The sequence below is a fragment of the Sinocyclocheilus rhinocerous genome, unplaced genomic scaffold, assembly GCF_001515625.1.
Source record: "Sinocyclocheilus rhinocerous isolate Xijiao unplaced genomic scaffold, SAMN03320098_v1.1 scaffold226, whole genome shotgun sequence".
Lineage (NCBI taxonomy): Eukaryota > Metazoa > Chordata > Actinopteri > Cypriniformes > Cyprinidae > Sinocyclocheilus > Sinocyclocheilus rhinocerous.
Window position 1 is genome coordinate 1,388,443 of NW_015631726.1, and position 18,464 is coordinate 1,406,906.

General features: G+C 35.6%; 2 protein-coding genes across 5 annotated transcripts in view; one reads left to right on the forward strand and one right to left on the reverse strand.

Annotated features, from left to right (window-relative positions):
• The window catches only part of vwc2l (von Willebrand factor C domain containing 2 like), a 46,987-nt gene that overhangs the window by 25,514 nt on the left and 3,009 nt on the right, over positions 1 to 18,464 (forward strand). The window contains exon 4 of one of the 2 annotated variants that reach the window (XM_016554747.1): positions 4,312 to 4,687. The exons of the other annotated variant lie outside the window; for it this stretch is intronic. Within the exon in view, the coding sequence (XP_016410233.1) occupies positions 4,312 to 4,463 (152 nt within the window). The 3' untranslated portion in view covers positions 4,464 to 4,687. Of the gene's footprint in view, positions 1 to 4,311; positions 4,688 to 18,464 lie in introns of those variants that run through there. 2 annotated transcript variants of the gene reach the window in all.
• Positions 13,569 to 18,464, reverse strand: part of bard1 (BRCA1 associated RING domain 1) — a 30,419-nt gene continuing 25,523 nt past the window's right edge. For all 3 annotated transcript variants that reach the window (XM_016554745.1, XM_016554746.1, XM_016554744.1), the window contains 2 exons: positions 16,337 to 16,434; positions 13,569 to 13,967 (listed from right to left, as the gene is read on the reverse strand). In XM_016554745.1, the coding sequence (XP_016410231.1) occupies positions 13,632 to 13,967; positions 16,337 to 16,434 (434 nt within the window). In that variant the 3' untranslated portion in view covers positions 13,569 to 13,631. The remainder of the gene's footprint in view (positions 13,968 to 16,336; positions 16,435 to 18,464) is intronic.

An 18,464-nucleotide genomic window follows, 5' to 3' on the forward strand; every position in this document is an offset into this window, starting at 1 on the left:
AAAAAAATCCTAAAATAATAAATAGGATACCCCATAGCAGCATTTCCAGCAGTATCCAACATTTCTCAATCGTGATCTTACTCAGCTAAATGTGACTATTAGCTTAACAACTGTATTCCTTGTTTGCAAGCTACCTACGCACATACAGCATACAATGTTAAAAATGTTCTACATTATGAACCTTAACCCAAAAACCTTTAGCTTCATACACTGTAGATAATTGTGACCCTGCCTGTGGAAACCCAGCTAAAATATTTTTTTTAAACAGTGGATGTGTAATTCACTCATCGATTTGCTTAATAAAAGCCTCCTTTGAGATCGTTTTGACAGGCATGTTTATTGTGTATTATTTTCAACGTGATTATTGCTAAGTTTAGTGTGGCAAAATAGAAGTGCAGCCGTAATTCGTGAGCAGTGTATCTGGTTGCCATGACAACCTCAGGCGCTTCCTGCTGCTGCTCTGTGTAATCAGACTGTGAATTTGTATATTTTCTATAGCAAAACTAAATTGTGTTTAAAAGTGCGACTGACCAAATCGCCCGGCTCGGTTTGCCCCCCTCGAACTCGAAGACATCTCTAATTTGACAGTTTACCATCTGATCTCACTCGTGACTCTAGGCTACGTAGGACGGGACTAAACCATGCAGTGAATGGGGGGAGATCATTTTGCTGGAAATGTAGAAATAAGGCGTAATTTTGTTTTATTTGTAACTCTTTGGTAGATACATTTATAATTTCTATTACATTACTTCTACTATTGTTACTACTAATAAAACAGATCTCTGGGGGCCCCAAAAGTGCGTGGGCCCTTAGAATCGTCCTAACTTTCCCCCCCTTAGCGGCGCCCCTGGATAGAGCACATGATAGAGCACTTGATAGAGCACATTCCAAGGGTCTACTATGATCATCAAGTCCATGGAACAGAAACCATGATGGATAAAGATGCATATTTTTCAAATTGAATTGCATTTACACAATGTTAGCACACGGTCTTTTAAAAAAAAAATAGTGGCATTCATGACTTCAGAGACTAAAGAAACCATAAGATGCAACAGCCAAAGTTGTCCATTGTACTAAATTATAGCGGTAGGAATCGCAGGGTACCTCACGATACTATATGAATCACGATCAGTGGTGTATAAAGTACCTGAAAGCCATACTCAAGTAAAAGTACAGATATCTTACCAGAAAATGACTTTGGTAGAAGTTGAAGTCACCGTTTAGAATATTACTTGAGTAAAAGTCTTAAAGTATTTGATATTTATTGTACTTAACCCTCTACCGCATGGTGTGGCCATATGGCAACGTGGTCTTTGTGTTCATTTCCTTGCCACTGTCTCTTTAAGAGAACATTCTCGTTTTTTTTGTTGGAAAGAGAAGACCTTAGTTTAGCCAATGATGTGCTTTGGGTAAGTCACATGACATGCAGTTTTTTTCTGTGGCGAGATTTCTGACAGACTGCCGTCTCTTGTCGGTAGTAGCTGAAAGCAAACTAAAACGTCAGTAACAAACAAGGACCAGTCCGTGTCACTTCCACAAAAAAATCGGAAACATCACTGTTATGATGTTATGATGACATATTCACCTCTCAAAAAAGTTTTTATGAAATTAGTTTTTGGTAAATCATTCAAATGTATGTGTTGCCAAGCGGCAACACTGTGCAATAGTGGAATGACATTATTACAATAGTTTAGCTAGCTAACAAGGTCAGCTGCAATTTGTTAAGCTGTAACAATAACAACATTAATACTAGTGAAATAATGTTGATTAGTCGTATGTTAATGGCATTTGTATTATGGATATAATCAAATTGAAATGGCAATTTTACTTTTGATTAAATATGAATACAGGTAACATTACATCAGTGAGCACGGCCATATTCTATGGCAAGGTAATTAAGAAAAGGGCAGAACTGGTTCTTCCTGCAGATGAAAAAAACAGCTTTTTAAAGTTTCATTCATAAAAAAGGTGATCTTTCAAGGATTAAGGGGGAGATGGAGGGATGGGGGGGCTCATGTTCATAGTCTTCCTCTCATAAGATTGCGTAATGCTGAATTTTCATGAACTGCAATGTTTTTGGTTTTATGTCAATGTTTTATGATACATGATATACAGTATTATATTTGTTTTAACTGTATAAATTTGCAATTTAAATAATATTCATGAAAAATGTAATGAAATTAAAAAATTATAAATCATTATTCAGCAAAAAATAATGGAATAAATAAAAGCCAAATTTAACATGCTAAGGAAATTAATCATTTTATTGTTGGACTTATTAAAAGCTTACATTTTTCTTTGCGTGTAAACCAACACATAACTGCTTATCAACTTTATATATAGCCTATATATAAACCTGGTACATTTCAAAATTTACCTGGAGTGCTTTCTCAAACTTTCCTCTCATCATAAAAACGGAGCCCCGCACACAAGACATGCAGGGGGAAAAAGCCGTTCACATGGCCTCTTTTGCACGCTCAGGTTCGTTATTTCAAATATAGACGCCCGGCAGGCACACACACTGCACACTTCTGCGCCGCATTACGGCTCTGACGAGGTTTTGTTTCGTCGTCCATGCCATAGGCGCAGATTTATGTTTCTGCCGGTCGGTGCCCACTGCATAACGCGCACTTGTAATATCTGAGAGAGAGGATGAGCATCCAGTTTTGTTCACATAAAACTGGACGCGCCGGCGCCGCTCTCTCTCACTCATATAGTGAGGGAAATCTACCTGAGATCCGAGCGGAGAGGTTAGGCTACTCATGGACTGAATAAGCGCTCTGCAATAATAACGTGATCGGTGCCTATGGTGTTCCACGCCGATAGCTGTTCCGGGGCAGTTTTTTAGTCCTCATTTTTTTCCCATAAACATATACATAGCAGTAGAGCTAAAACAGTGGCTGGAAATCTGTTTATCCTTCGGTTCCTCGTGCTTCCCCATCTTCATAGAGAACGCGGTTCATGGTTGCTCATGCTCAGAGCGCTTTGGAAAGAAGGTGGAAATGGCGCGGCCACGATTTCCACGCATCTTTTAGATGCTGGGAGCAGGGAAATCTATATAGAGCGCCTTATTGTAGTAATATATTGTAGTATTGTATTGTAGTAAAATATTTGGCGCCAGATACTGATTCTCGTATCGCATGGAGAAGGACAACGGTATATCGCCATATCGATATATTGTCCCACCCCTACTAATTTAGATACCATATGCCAATTAAAAGCTTTCATTTACTTTAGTGGGCTTTTCTCAGTGAACAGTAAGTGTTTACATGCAAAATAAAGTTTGATTTTAGTGGGACTAAAGCAATAATTTGTGTTTTTAACATCATAATACAGTCGGGTTTCTGCGAATTCAGACTAACAGAAGTTTGGGGTCTGTAAGATTTTTTCATGTTTTTTTTTTTTAGTCTCTAATGCTTACAGAGGCTGCATTTATTTGATCGAAGCATACAGTACAAACAGTAATTTTGTGAAATTTTATTACAATTTAAAATATATTTTTTTCTATTTTAATATATTTTTAATATGTAATTTATTCCTGTGATGGCAAAGCTGAAATTTTATATTTGGTGCTTAAGAAACATGAATTATCAATGTTGAAACTGTTGTGCTGCTTAATATTTTTGTAGAAACTTATTTACAGATTCTTTGATGAATGAAACAGCATTTTTTATCAATTTAATACATCAATTTTGATCAATTTAATGCATTCTTGCTAAATATATGTATCCATTTCATTAAAAAAAAGGGGGGAAAAAGAAAATCTTACTAGACCTCACATTTTTGAATGGGTTCTGACTACAACTTGGCCTTAACATGCTTTGAATGAAAGAGTTGAATCCGATGGCCCCTTTAATCAGTGTACCATGTAATAAGTTCAATGTATTTTTATTTAACCGACTGTTTTTCTACATAGCTCATGGTCTACAATGCTTCAAGGCTACAATAGAAGAGAATGAGTGGAGTGTGCTCAGATCACGCATAGTGCCAGCATGACTGTTCAGCAGCCCCTGCAGCCTGTGGTGCATTAGAATGCAAAGCATACCAGTGAGAGGATGGGTGTGTGAGGCGGAGAATTAGAGAGAAAGAAAAAGAGAGAAAGAAAGAGGAGCAAAAGAGCTTTAGTGTTACAAAAACAAGCCCATCGGTGCATGGCTGTGAAAAACATCCACACGTCTGTTCCGCCTTCACAATTCCCGTGAGTCACTCTGGCATCCCCCCACCCCCTCCACCCCCCAAAAAAAAGAGGCTCCTGCGAGCTCTCGCTCATTCCTGCTTCCTTAAAATCTCCTCCTTTTCCCCATGTGACAGGTCCAAATTGCTTCGCTGGAACGACGATCATCCCAGCTGGCATTGAAGTGAAGGTGGACGACTGCACCATCTGTCGGTGCCACAGCGGGGACTGGTGGAAGCCTGCACAGTGCTTGCGCCGGGAGTGTCTCAACGGTCAGGCGTCATCATAGAACCCCTCTGGAGCTGAAGGGAGGGACACGATGCGATGTGCGGCACGGCTGTCGGCGCAGGGGACGGCCCACCTTATGACAACGAGGGACTGATTGGCAGGAGCACAATTCCTCGGGCAAACTGATGTGGCTGGACATGCTGAGATACATGGGACATACTGTACACTCAGACATACACACACCCATAAAAGTCCTTGGCAGAATCATAACAAGTGTCTTTCACTGAGGACACATTTTTCTCCTGTGATGAGTTCTTACTAGGGTGAACCTCATGAAAACTTTTCACTCCAAAATCAAGAGAATAAAATTAGAAATGATACTTTGCATAAATTCATTATCATTTTTTGCGCTTTGACCTTTTTTCATAAAAAATTCGTCAAAATGTGCATTTTAAATTTGCCTCAAAATTGTTTTATTTATTTATTTATTTTTGTAACTCCACATTATTCACAGGCTATCTTATTAGATTCTCACTAATGAAATGCAATATTTTTACAGTATTAAATTTATATAGGAATATTACATTATCAAATTATTAAAATATCAAAATAATATAAATCATTAAAAGAAACAAATTATATATTGAAAAAAGGAATTATTAAAAAAAAAATTAATCATCAAAAAAGTACAACAAATACTACCATAATATATAAATATTTTACAACACAAAAATATTTTACAAAAAATATAGTTTTTTACTGCAAAATAAAGACAGTAAAATTAGAAATGATAATTTGCATAAAATAAAGTCTGTTTTCAGGATCATTATACATTTTTTGCAATTTGACTTATTTTCTTTTTATAAAAATTAACCCAAATTCGCATTTAACATTTCTCTCAAAATAGTTTTTTTCTCATTATATTCTTACTAATAAAATACTATATTTTTACTAGTAAATTAATATAAGAATATTAAATGATCAAATTATTAAAATATCAAAATAATATATTCATTTATTAAAATAAACGAATTACATATTTGTAAAAAAAAAAAATGTAAAAAAATTAAATCACTATAACGTACAACAAATACTATCAGAATAGACAAATACTTTTTAAACTTTACATTAATGAGTGTTACATTAATCATACATCAATGATAATGAAGTATTTTGCATTTTTGTAATGATAATTTAAGGGTGAATGTGCTTAAGTGTCAAAATATCTTCAGTTTCATTGGGCAAAATACAATTTCTTCTTCTTTTTCAGTTGATTTTGACATCTAGACATGTTCTTGACAGGTTTCATGAGATTCACCACTAGTTTTATTAGTTGCTTATGCTGCTTAAACACAGTGTTTGTATATTTCACATAATCATGAGTGCTCAATGAGAACATTTAAACCTAAAATACCACCTCAATCCTCTGAAGATAAAGTTGATCATTTTAGTCTGCGCTTACAGTGAGATATTTTAGCATAGCACACATTACATTACATAAACAAAACCACACCTCCACTAGTCCTGTACAAGCCTCTGTGTTCCCGCATTTGTTGAGTATGAGTTATATATATTTAGTGGTAGTATTACTAGTATTACTAGGGGGTATGAACTTGTTCATTAAGAAACATGATTAATGACAAGTTCGAATTTAATTGTTTAATTAGTGGAACAAGAGGGAATAAGGTAGATCTACACCACATAATTGGAAAATGGCCCAAGAGAAACACAACTGAGAAATGAAGATTATTCAGTGATTGTTCTGGGAAATTATTTTATTGCATCACTCATATAAGAAAACTCATATAAGGATGGATCCAGTATTTTAGGTGGCAAGCACTTTCCATGAATAGGGTACACTACAACAACTTAAAAAAATGTATATTTAATAAGACGCTTTCATTCAGCAATTTCATTTTCAAATGAACACTGTTCTTTTAAATTTTCTACTCACAGAATCCTGAAAAAAACTCTTTCCACAAAAATATTAAGCAGCATAACTGTTTTAATATTGATAATAATACATAGTTCCTGAGCACCAAATCAGCATATTATAATGATTTCTGAAGGACATGTGACACTGAAGACTGGAGTAGTGGTTGCTGAAAATTCAGCGTTGCCATCACAAGAATAAATGAAATTTTTAAATATATATATAAAAAAACTGTAATAATATTTTGTCAAAAACAATATTGCCGTTTTTGATCAATTAAATGCAGCCTTGGTCAGCATGAGATACTTATTTCAAAAACAAAATATAAAAATTACCGACTACAAAATCAACTTAAACTGGTGATTTGCTTTGTAATTATTTTTGAAATTTACTAGTAATTTTGGAGTGAAAATTGTCTCAAAGAAATGTCAAGTAACACATTAAATTAAACATGAAATTTATAAGTTGAAAGACTGAAACAATTTTCTTGTAAAATGTACTTCAATAATCGCTGCTATATTTACAACTTCAAAAAATATTTTATAATGTATTTAGACAGATCCCAAATGGCAAAAATGCTCAATTTCATAGAAAAATAAATAAATAAACAAACAAACAAACCACCCATCAATATTCAATTTGACCTCCTTTTATAGCATTGTTCAATATAGGCTATATACTGTACCCTACTCGTGGAAAGTGTCACCGAACGTTAAACCAGTGCATCCTATATATCGCTACCGTACTGCAGAGTTTTCTGTTTGTAATACCCTTGTTTTTCTCTCCCAAGCCCAAACAAACACGCTTTCCTAAAGTCTAGCAGCTTGAACTTGTTATCTAAGCAATTAGCTAGCCCACAGCAGCCTACTTTAATTTTCCTTAATCAGGCAATATGCAGTGATAAATTATCCGCCCATGCCCTCTGTGGTACTGCCCGGCAGATACGCAGCCCAGCATGCAGAGGGCTAAAACAAAGGAAGGAATCTGCATACAGTCTGGCGCTTCAAAGCGACGTTCTAAACCACTTCTTTTGATCTTCAGTGCATCCGTAACCTCGGCTCACGGCAATTTCGCTCGCAGCTTAGAAGGAAGATGTTGATCAACTGCACTTTGAGAAGCACTTAAACCAATAAGAACCTCTAAACAGACTCTGAGCCGCTTTTAGCCCACATTTGCTGAAGATTTTCCAGTATCGCAACAATATCTGTGCAGAGACCCATTACAGCACAACGTTAGCAATGACCATCGTTCAGGTTTAACTAATGCAGAGCTTATAGATCCTCTTTAAAACAGGCACCCACTTGTCTGATTTCCTTTTTTTTTTTGGTTCCTCAGTGATGAATACCAGTCATTAATTCAATGGGAACTTCACCAAGCACCTGCGATTTATCATAGGTATTTTTTCCCATTCAACAGCATTCATTCCCTTTAACATTTTGGACTCTGTTTCTAAGCAATGATGGATGAGCTACTTAATAACAGATCTGCAGATCTGGTAATGAGACGACAATGAATGCAACAGCGGGACCTGCAAAGAAGGTGCTAGAATGTATATATCTACATATACACATTCGCTCACTGCCTTTACTTCATCTTCAGGGTCTCTTGTCTCTCTATAGCTCAATGTAGAAGCTAAGGCTTGTCCAATAAGTCAACAAATCATTAGGTCTCGATTGAAATAATGAACTGTAAAAGTCCATAAATGACATATAGCAGAAGACACTTTCTGTATTCACACTGGACATTTATTACAGCTCTGATCATATAAAAAACAGATGTTGTGTAGCATCGTCTAACACAGAGACAGGGCGATACTGAAGGAAGAGAGCATGCGGATGAGTACACAAGCTGTCACGAGCGAGACTCTGAAGCACTAAGCAGCAAACATGACCCACAGCTACAATCAAAGCTCAGGCTTATGCGAGCGGGCGATCTTTTTGTTTCCATGGCTTCTGTTTCTCTTTTTGTCCTAAGCCTGCCCATCCCAATGGGTGCAGGGCACTTGGCTTTCTAAAATCACAAGTTAGAGGAGGATTTCTGAGCTAATCTGTCCTCTGCTATAGTTCTAAAATGATACATCTACTGTGGCACCGGAACATGAGCTTCAAAGCCCTGCGAGAAACGCATTCATTTAATTACTATACAATCTCAGTTTAATGATTTATGGCTGTAGAAACTAAACAAAACAACAACAAAATCACATTAGTGGGTAAATCTCACAAAAATATGTCCAATCACATTTCAACCTAAAAATTGCACAATGAAAATGATGCCAATTTTGTGATCAGTTAGTTTTTTTTTTTTTTGCATTGTTGCATTTTTTACATTGTGCATTGTGGCAATTATCCGTAGCCCACAGGAACCCTTTTTTTTTTTTTTTTTGCTTTTGAAAGCCACATTACCGCCGTCTTTACCGCCTGGTTGAGTTCAACTTTGACCCATACAATATATTTTTGGCTATTGCTACAAATATACCCCAGCGACTTAAGACTGGTTCTGTGGTCCAGGGTCACACACATATATATATATATATATATGAATGTGATCTAATATATGTATGACACATAGTAGATATACTTTTTATATATAATCATTATGAATAAATACTTAAAATATTTCCTTTTTACATTATGGAAAGAAATTTGCTTAATTGACAAAATAAAATTGTATAAAATGACAAAAACAATATAACATCTAAATGGTGCTAAAAAATAGGTTTAATGTTCTTTATGCAAAATCTTTCTCTTGATTTTGGGGTGAAATATGACCTGGACATGCTCTTTTCACAATTTTTTGTGAGATTCGCCCTAAAGTATTCAAAGTCTCAGCCTGTATTGAAACAAAATGCGTCCTGGAATTGTTGTATGGGATAAAACCGTGTTTGTTTGTTTTTATATATTAACCCTAAATGTTCATTAAACTAGACAGCTGTTTATTGTTTTGGCAGCATATTGCACATCACTGGACATCATGAGAGATATTAGTGAAACTGTCATTTATTGATTATTTATTGACTGAAATTCAGCTGTGGCACTTAAAATTCCCATCTGTCCTCATGTATGATTCCTCATGTATGATGTATGATTTCTTTTGACAATCATGGAACATGGAATTCACAATGGCCAGGACTGATGACGTGGAATACATCTCCTTTGTACTTTTTCACAGTGTCCTGATTCATAACAAGCTACAGTATGTCCACTGAAGGAAGGACCGGCTTCATCCGTGAAGAACTTGTGTTTTGCATCATGCTTCTAAAAAGACCTGATTCTTTGTGCACATGGCCTTCAATGTCTGTCAATGTCTCCGCCATTCACTGTCAGTTTTGTAAAAGTGAACCATTGCTCTTTTTTTGAGACACTGACTAACTGTAGCTGGAAGCTGTGAAGATTGTTCTTTTTCTAAACAAAACTGTTATATGAACTTGTGCCTGAAAACAAACAAACTGCATCTATAATGGAAGAGGGAGAAAAAATACTGTAAAACAATCAGCTTTTCTTACTGACGGGCACTGAGGGTCCTTACACTTAAAGAGACAGTTCACCCAAAAAAGACAATCCTGGCATAATATACTCAGCCTCATGTTGTTGCACAGCTGAATGACTTGTTTCTATAGAACATAAATGGAGAAATGTTGAAGAATTGTACTCATTCTCAAATTGTGAATTTCTATGCAATTACAGTGAATGACAGAAAATGTCACATTTTATCACTACATTCAGAAATAATGTAAAACACTGGTAAATAAAACAAAAGGTTTAGAAACATTATAAACACTCAACAGTAATTCCCATTCCATTATTCTCAATGTTGAATTATTCTCAATGTATATATATATGTGGCCCTGGACCACAAAACCAGTCAAAAGGGTCAATTGTTCGAAATTGAGATTTATACATCATCTGAAAGCTGAATAAATAAGCTTTCTATTGATGTATGGTATGTTAGGATAGGAGGAACTGGAGCTGTCAAGCTTCAAAAGGAACCCAAAATACGATAAAACCGAGTCATGATTCATGCACTACATTCCAAGTCTTTTGAAGCCAGAAAATAACTAGTGAGAAACAGACCAAAATATATACAAGAGGTTTTATGAGAGAAGTAGATGTCCAATTAACGAACAAATTATTATTTTATGCTGGATCATTTAACTGATTTTTAATTAGTTGGTCACGTTAACGAAATCTTTCTGAATGATTCATTCACAAATCCGACGGATATTTAGTTCAACTCACTGTCTCGATTCAGTTGCAGCAGGAAACCTCACTGGAAGAAAAGATAAGTGAATAAAAACAGAAGAAACTGTCATACAGGTTTGAAACAACATTAGGGTGAGTAAATGATGACAGAATTTCCATTTTTCTGTGAACTATTCATTTAAAACAAATTTTACTCACTAATATGTATCATTTAACAGTGCTATTATTTAAAATGAAAATTATTATTATTATTATAATACGCGTGTTTCATTTTTACGGGACAATACAAAGCCCAGGTGCCCTTCCTAAATGTATAAACATGTAAATATCTCAAAGCGTTTAATGTGTATTCTGAATTCAGAGTTAGAAAGAGGATTAAAAATGTGTATTATTTATGAAGACAAAACTATTTTGTTAAATAGACTGGAAAAAAAGTGTTATTCAGTAAAAAAGAAAGCCGGTGTGTGTATTATTTTTATTATTATTTTTTTTTTAAACATTCCTATCTTTTGTAAGCAAATCCAACCAGCTCATCTCCAGCCAGACGCACAGGGCATCTGATACTGCAGACATGAGCAGTTCCTACATGCTGACAGAGCAGTATTTTATAACCAGCCATCCATTTACTGTGTGGAAACATCACATTCCCTCTGTCACATGGAGAGCCGGGCACATGTTCACTTTATTCTGCAATTGCTAAGAAAACAGTCACCACACTGAGGTCAGAGAGCAGGAAAGAGAGGAGCTCAGACCATTACTGTAACTCCAGCACAGGTTTACTCATTCATCATTGTCTAGGAGAGCATTAAAGTGCTGATACAACAGGAGGAAGTGGCACAAAGAAATCCTAGAGCTCCCTAAAAGCGATTGAAGAAGTGAGACTTTCATCGTAAGTAGCAGAAACAGTAGGCAGAACTGAATTGCTTCCAGTCCTACAGACCGACATACTCCAACATCCAAGGAAAGCACTGTACAGATGTTTTGAATTACAATTATTAACACCAGACATCTGTAATTGCTTAAAAAAAAACTTGTGTGCCCACAAAATCATATATAATTAAGGGAAGAAATTAATTAAGGTGAGGATAGTACCTGATGCTACTATACAGAGGATGGGGCTCTCTTTATTGATTTAATTTTCTTTTAACATCAGATAGGATATCAGTAGGAAGCATATGAACCGCCAGCTGGCAAGAAGCCCAAATAATGTAAGAGGGGAAAAACAGATGAAGTGCACTAGGTAGCAAATAAGAAATTTAGCGTAGTTAAAAATTTCAATGATAAAAAAAAAAAGTGCTGTGACTAGAAATGTTAATATTAATATTCTTAAATGCTAATGCACCTAATATTAAAATTCCACAATACTAGTTTTGTTTAAATACATTTTTTTAAATGCTACAAGTAAATTTAGGAAAAAAATTATATTTATTTATTTTTCTTTCTTTTTTTAATGGACATTATTTTTGAGACTTGAGACTAAAAATTACATTTAACAGTTAAATTATTAGTGTTTTTTAAATATTAAATTTAAGGCAGGGTGAGGGCAAAGGTAATCTAATCTAAAAAGCTAAAATATATTCTATTTATAATATTTCTTTAAAAATGGATTTTAAAAATTGTCTATGTGATATGGTGTTTATATATCCCTAGCATCATTTGTCAGAGGATTGCTAAGCTGGTAAACAGTTGGTAATTTTTACCAAGATGTGCAAAGATAAAAGTTTGAATCTTCCTTAGGGAAAACTAGTCTTGTCCGAATAGGACTCAAGACATTGCATTTTTTAAACTGGAATCCAGTTTAGAATCATTCAGTTCATGTAGTGAAGAAAGTTTGTTTGGCAGCAGAACTTTCCAAACATACTGTACAAAGAAGATAATTCTTCAGTACTTATTACTTACTTTTCATCACAGTAGTGGGTAGATTCTAGGTAATAATTAGAAATATACTACATCTCCAGCCTTTTCCTTTAATATAAATTCTGGCTAAAAGATGATTTTGGATGAATAAAAAAGCCGGGATTTATATTAAGGACATCTTCAGATATACTATTAGCCAAAAGCAACATAAGAACTGCAAAAAATAATACATAATGAGAGTCATTGCCCTCAGGATTGTATCTGTCTGCACACATCTGTTCTGTAAAAGTGCATTTGAAAGCTCTTAACTCTTAGAAGAGAGATGATAAAGTTTGCAAAGTCAGATGTTAAGAGTTGGGTGCATTTTTCCCTCTACCCACAGGACCCTCGATACCCTCCAATTAATCACCCCACCAAACCCTGTCTACACCATTAATTGCCTCCCTCCACGTCCCTGCAGGACAAGGGCGAAGCAATTTAATGCGGCTCACAGCAATCAATAGCAATTAGGAGCATCCCTGACTAATCCCATTGAAAGCCGCATCTTGGGAGATAGCCAAAGACGACCAGAAATCTTTCATTTTTTTTAACCCTTGCAGAAACAACGAGCAAAGAAAACAAAAAAAATGCTTGTTTGAAAGGGCCACCGTTTGAGAATTAATTGCTCATATTTTCTTCATTCATCTCTTTGGGTATTTTGTTTTCCATCTAATCTAAATGTCACCTTATCATCTGTAGCTAGAATCCCATTATCCTGTCCTGGACTTTATGAATACCATTTGGTTTTTTAAAACAAAAGCGGTCTAAGCAATTAGCATTGCATTTAAAAGTCTGATGAAGATGTAAGTTTTGTCTGGGGGAAATAAAACTAATTCCCACAAGATCTCTGAATGGTTTGCACACAAGTTGCGAGTCTGCTCAAAATAGGTCATGTATCCTGACAATGGGAAATGTTTTCATAATTTTCTAGCTTTCAGATGGCATAATTTGGCCCGGAAAGAAAGAACAAGCACAATAGACTCTAAAAAGCGCGCAAATACTTTCTCCTGAGACTTGCCACGTGACTTGAATCTTCAGGGGACAGTCAGACCCTTTATTTTGCCTCACATAAAGCTGGATAAAAACAGCAATTATGATGGCTCTATCTTCCGATAAGTATAAAAACTAATTTCTCTTATGCAGAAAAAGGTTTTATTTGATGTCATGAAGCAGAAACATAATAACACAACAAGTATATGGCCTAGTGCGCCGGCACTGGCAGTAGTTGAAAGGCAGCTATGCAGTCCATAAACCACGTGGATGGAGCCGACCAGACTTTACCTACCCGGACCTTCTGGGGTTTGTAGGAGCTCTGAGGATCATATAAGATATACTGGGTGCAGAGAACCTGGTCTGAACCAGGCTGGGCATGGTAGGCCGCTGCGCTCAGGGTTTGCGTGACGTCACTGTCGGGTTTGGGCTGGCGATTCAGAAGCTGTCCACCTCCTTCTTTCACTAACTGAATGAGCTCGTGTTTTGGTGGCTTACAGAAGGAGCCCAGCATGTAGAAGAAGCAGCCATCAAAGAGGGGAGGGAGCTAAAAATGTATGAGAAAACGAGAGCGATTCAGTACACAAAGCATCAAAGTACCTGAATGTATCAGTTATGGCATCCTATAATGGCCTGCTTTGTGATTATTGCCATTTTGTTGAGTCCTTGCCATGTTGATAGTGGAAGTGACTGGAAATGATTGGGAAAAGAGGGAGAAAGCTGACTGGGTCACAATACAGGCCAGATTTGAACCCACAAGAGCACCAAAGCTCAATGTATCTGAAGTGTGCTAACTGCTATGTCACAGTTAAGACAGTTAACCCTTTTGATCAAAACATTTCCATCGCTGTTCCAGTTCTTCATGATTACTTAATCAGGATTTTTAAAACATTTATAGAGAAATTTCTAGCTGATGAAATGCTGAACTACTGGTCACAAAAATATACATTACTGTAATATTTGACTTATTTCTAGGACATTTCCAGGGAATTCCATTGAAATTATTATTCCAGGTTTTCCATGACTGCAGAAACCCTTTAAATAGAGCCTCTCACAAATAAAAAAGTAACTAACAACCTGCCACAAAGAGATAAGTGTTAAAAAACAAGGTAAGATATGGTTCAGTGAAAGTCTGAGCCACTTCTGTGCCATCTACAAAAGCAGCTGCAGGACATTTGGGGTTAAAGTAACAGGCTTTTGCTCAGGTCTGGTCTGGATGGGTCTGTGACAATGCCAGCTCAGGGGAGCCGTAAGATGCCCAAAGCAAAGATCTGCAAATATATGGGTCACTGGCACACACTTGTTGAGAGGTCAACATGCTAGACTCGGGCCATTAAAGCCTCACAATAACCAGGACACAGCTGCAATATCACACAAATAAAAGCAGAATTCAACTATGAAATGCGTCCTTTGCATTCTAATGCCGTTTCAGAGGTAACCAGTATACAGTACAGCATTAATAAGGCTTATGCTATCTTTGGTAAATATCAGCACAATATGGAATGCATATTGTGGAATGAGGCTAAAAAAAATTCTTAATACTTTTCAGGCTTTTCAGTTCAATATTTAGAATCTCTCTGCATATTTATGCACTGTTGACACAATTTAGATTAAAAATGCTTCAGTAAAAAGTATTCTAAAATAATGAAAGCATGATTTTAAAACTGTTTTTCACTAAATAAGCAATCAATAATTACATTTACCTATATAACAATATGCATCAACATAGAATTTAGGTTACGCTTTATTTTAAGGTGTCCTTGTTACAGTGTAATTATACATTTATGTACTGTGTAATATTAATTAACCACATGTACTTACTATATGGTTAGGGTTAGGATTAAGGTTTGGCTTAGTGTTACTTGCATGTAATTATGCATAATTTATTGTTATTATAATAGTAAGTACATGTAACATGTGTAACAAGGGCACCTTACAATAAAATGTTACCAACATTTTTATTAATAAATGTCCATATTTACCTAAATATGTGCCACCATTGAAATGTTTGGGGTCAGTAAGACTTTTTAAAAACAAATTCATACTCTAATTCACCAAGGATGTATTAAATTGATCAAAAGCAATTTCATTTTTTATTATTTTTTTTTTTTACTTTTAGGACTGCCACAGAAATATTAAGCAGCATAAGTGTTTTCAACAATGATAATAATAAGAAATGTTTCTTGAGCACCAAATCAGCATATCGTGTTACATCTTAAGGATCGTGTGACACTAAAGACTGGAATAATGACTGCTGAAAATTCATATATATGTCTGATATATTTTTTGAATGATGATGCAAATGAATCACCTAATCAGAGTTTTGAATCAATTCAATGAATCAGACAGTTTGAACTGGATCACAGAACGGAATTAAACAAACAAACAGATATCATTATCTTGATGTTCACAATGTTGCTTAATTTTATATTGTTAAAATGTCACCTCATCCTATACCACGCATCCAAACCCTGCTGTTTTCACGTTAAAGAACTGCAGAGGGGCTGCTATTAGACTGTTTCATGAGGCTTCTTAGCAATCAGAGCAGAACGCCAAGCTTGGCTTCTTCCCTGCAAAGCATTTGAGTCGTACACCGTGGCCTAAACAGATCACCAGTGCCCTATATTGTCTCACAATGCACAGTCCTCTCATAAAGTCACAAGTGTGTTCCCTCTCTTTGAATTCTCTGTCCTCGGGGGAAGCGTGTGACTTTCGAAACAAGCCACAATCCATAGCACAGTCAGTAATAAAAGCCAAGCCAGCCTGAGGAGAGCAGATCAACATGGCAGATTGACAATGAGAGACCATTAAAGAGCAGGACCAGGAGAGGGTTTCACTCAGCCATTATTCCTCCTCTCTGGACAGGAAAATGTGTCGATAACTGTTAGACCCTCCACATGTTGGCCTGTCACTCACCAGGCTGCCTCTGTTCACGCGGGCACGCAGGGGGCCGTCACCTGCCTCGTACTCGCTCTCCCTGACCCAGCTGCCTGCCTGAAGGCTACAACTCACCCCTGGAAGAAAGACTGAGAGTAAGAGAACAAGACATAGCAGACTTACTAGCTATACATCAGCATTTAAAACCTGTAAAGCCTAACATATGAATGTGTGTGTGTGTGTGTGTTTTGTTTTTTGATTATCATATTTGACACATCAGGCTTTTATGGTCCATATAGTTTGACATACTGAGAATATAGAGCTCACACTTGAAGATGGAAAAAAAACACCTCCATTTTATTTAGAGGCTCAAACGAAGCACAAATATGCAATTTGGTGCAGTTGTTGTTACTTATGTGTCAATATAAATATCAGTTGTCACTCTATATTCCCCAATAATATGTCTTAGTAAGATGCTATTTAAATGCTTTTTTTATATGATCAAATTTCTGTAGTTGTTATAGTGGGGGCAAAAACATATAATGGAATGTAATATAATCATGACCGAGAGATGTACAAATGTGTAGCGTCTGGACCAATCAAACTCACAATTTTTCATTTGATTTAACAAATCAGTTATTCATTAGATTACTCCTTAAAAGTCTGTATTATATTTAATACATATATTTTAACAATTTTTATATTAAAAAAAGATGGATAACCAAGTAAATCTAAGTTACTTCAATCCATTAAATGTTCATCTTGAAAAATTTCTAACAATATAAAAGGTATTGCATTTGCTTCATAAAAATTATTAAAGATTTAGAGCAAAAAGACACGAGAACCATGACCTGAAGGTGGACATTTTAAGAATTATATTACCTTTACCTTTTTATTATAAGACCTTTTGCTCATTAAAAACTATGAACTATATGATCTATAAGATCTATAAACCAGGTTTTTCAGCACTGTTTTGATCAAGCTGACAATTTAGAGGTCTTCGAAATTCATGTATCAAATATAAAGTGGGCTTTACAGGGATAAAGAGCAAAAATGAACATTCGGCCATTATTTACTCACCCTCATTCCTGTGGAATATAAAAGAAAATAATTTGAAGAATATTTACACTCAGAGATATTGTATGGCTAGATAAGACTCAAAGTATAGCGGCTAATATATGTATCATAATTTTAGTATTATACAGTAGTATTACCAAGTAGAGCTGCTACTTTTTGTGCCAAAAAAAAAAACCAGCATACAGGTTTGGAACAAAAAAACGGCATGAAAATAATGACAATTTAAATTTTTCGGGTGAACTATTCTTTTTAGTGTAAAAGAAATCTGCAGTTTCAAGGCAAATCAGTACAACAGCAGTGATGCAACGCACACTTAAATTCTGCAAGTCTTATGCTGTATTTTACAACTTTCACTAGGGAAAAATAACAGAGCAGGACAAGATTTTCAGGGCACGAAGATGCACAGCTAGAGGGGATCGTGGATCTCTCTCAACAAGAGTGAAAACAATATTTTTGTTCATTTCTGTCAGGTAAAATTCTTCACAAAAGGTCTTCAGTGCAATATACTACAAGTGATCTCAAGGCTGTCTAAAAAACAGCTGCTGCTTCACACATTAAAAAAAACAAATCCTCCATCACAAACCTTCTTCGCCCGCTCAACTTGTTTACAACTATTTGATAGCGTTCTGCTCGGTTTGCCCTAGTTGTACGTCTGGATGAAATGGCCCTTTCTTGACTGAAGAGCTCTGGAAGAGCAGGCAGCTATTGTCTGTTGTTCCAACGAGAATGATGACAGAAAAAGGACAAGGGGAATAAATGGGCACCTTGTAGAGTGTCTATATAAATGACATATATAAATGACAAAATAAAATGTATTTTCATGTAAATTTGGAACGGACGAAAAATTTATTAAAAGTGACACTAAAATGCTACAAAAGATTTCATTTTCTAACAAATACCGTTCTAAGTTCTATTCACAAAAGAAACATTACTTTTTTTACTGTTTTAAATCCAATAAAATGCAGCTTGGTGAATATAAGGAAATTTTAGGGGGCAAAAAAAAGCTTTGAGACCCCAAACTTTTAAACCCATACATATAAAATTACAAATACAAATATAAAGAAATTAATTAAATAATTTTATATATATA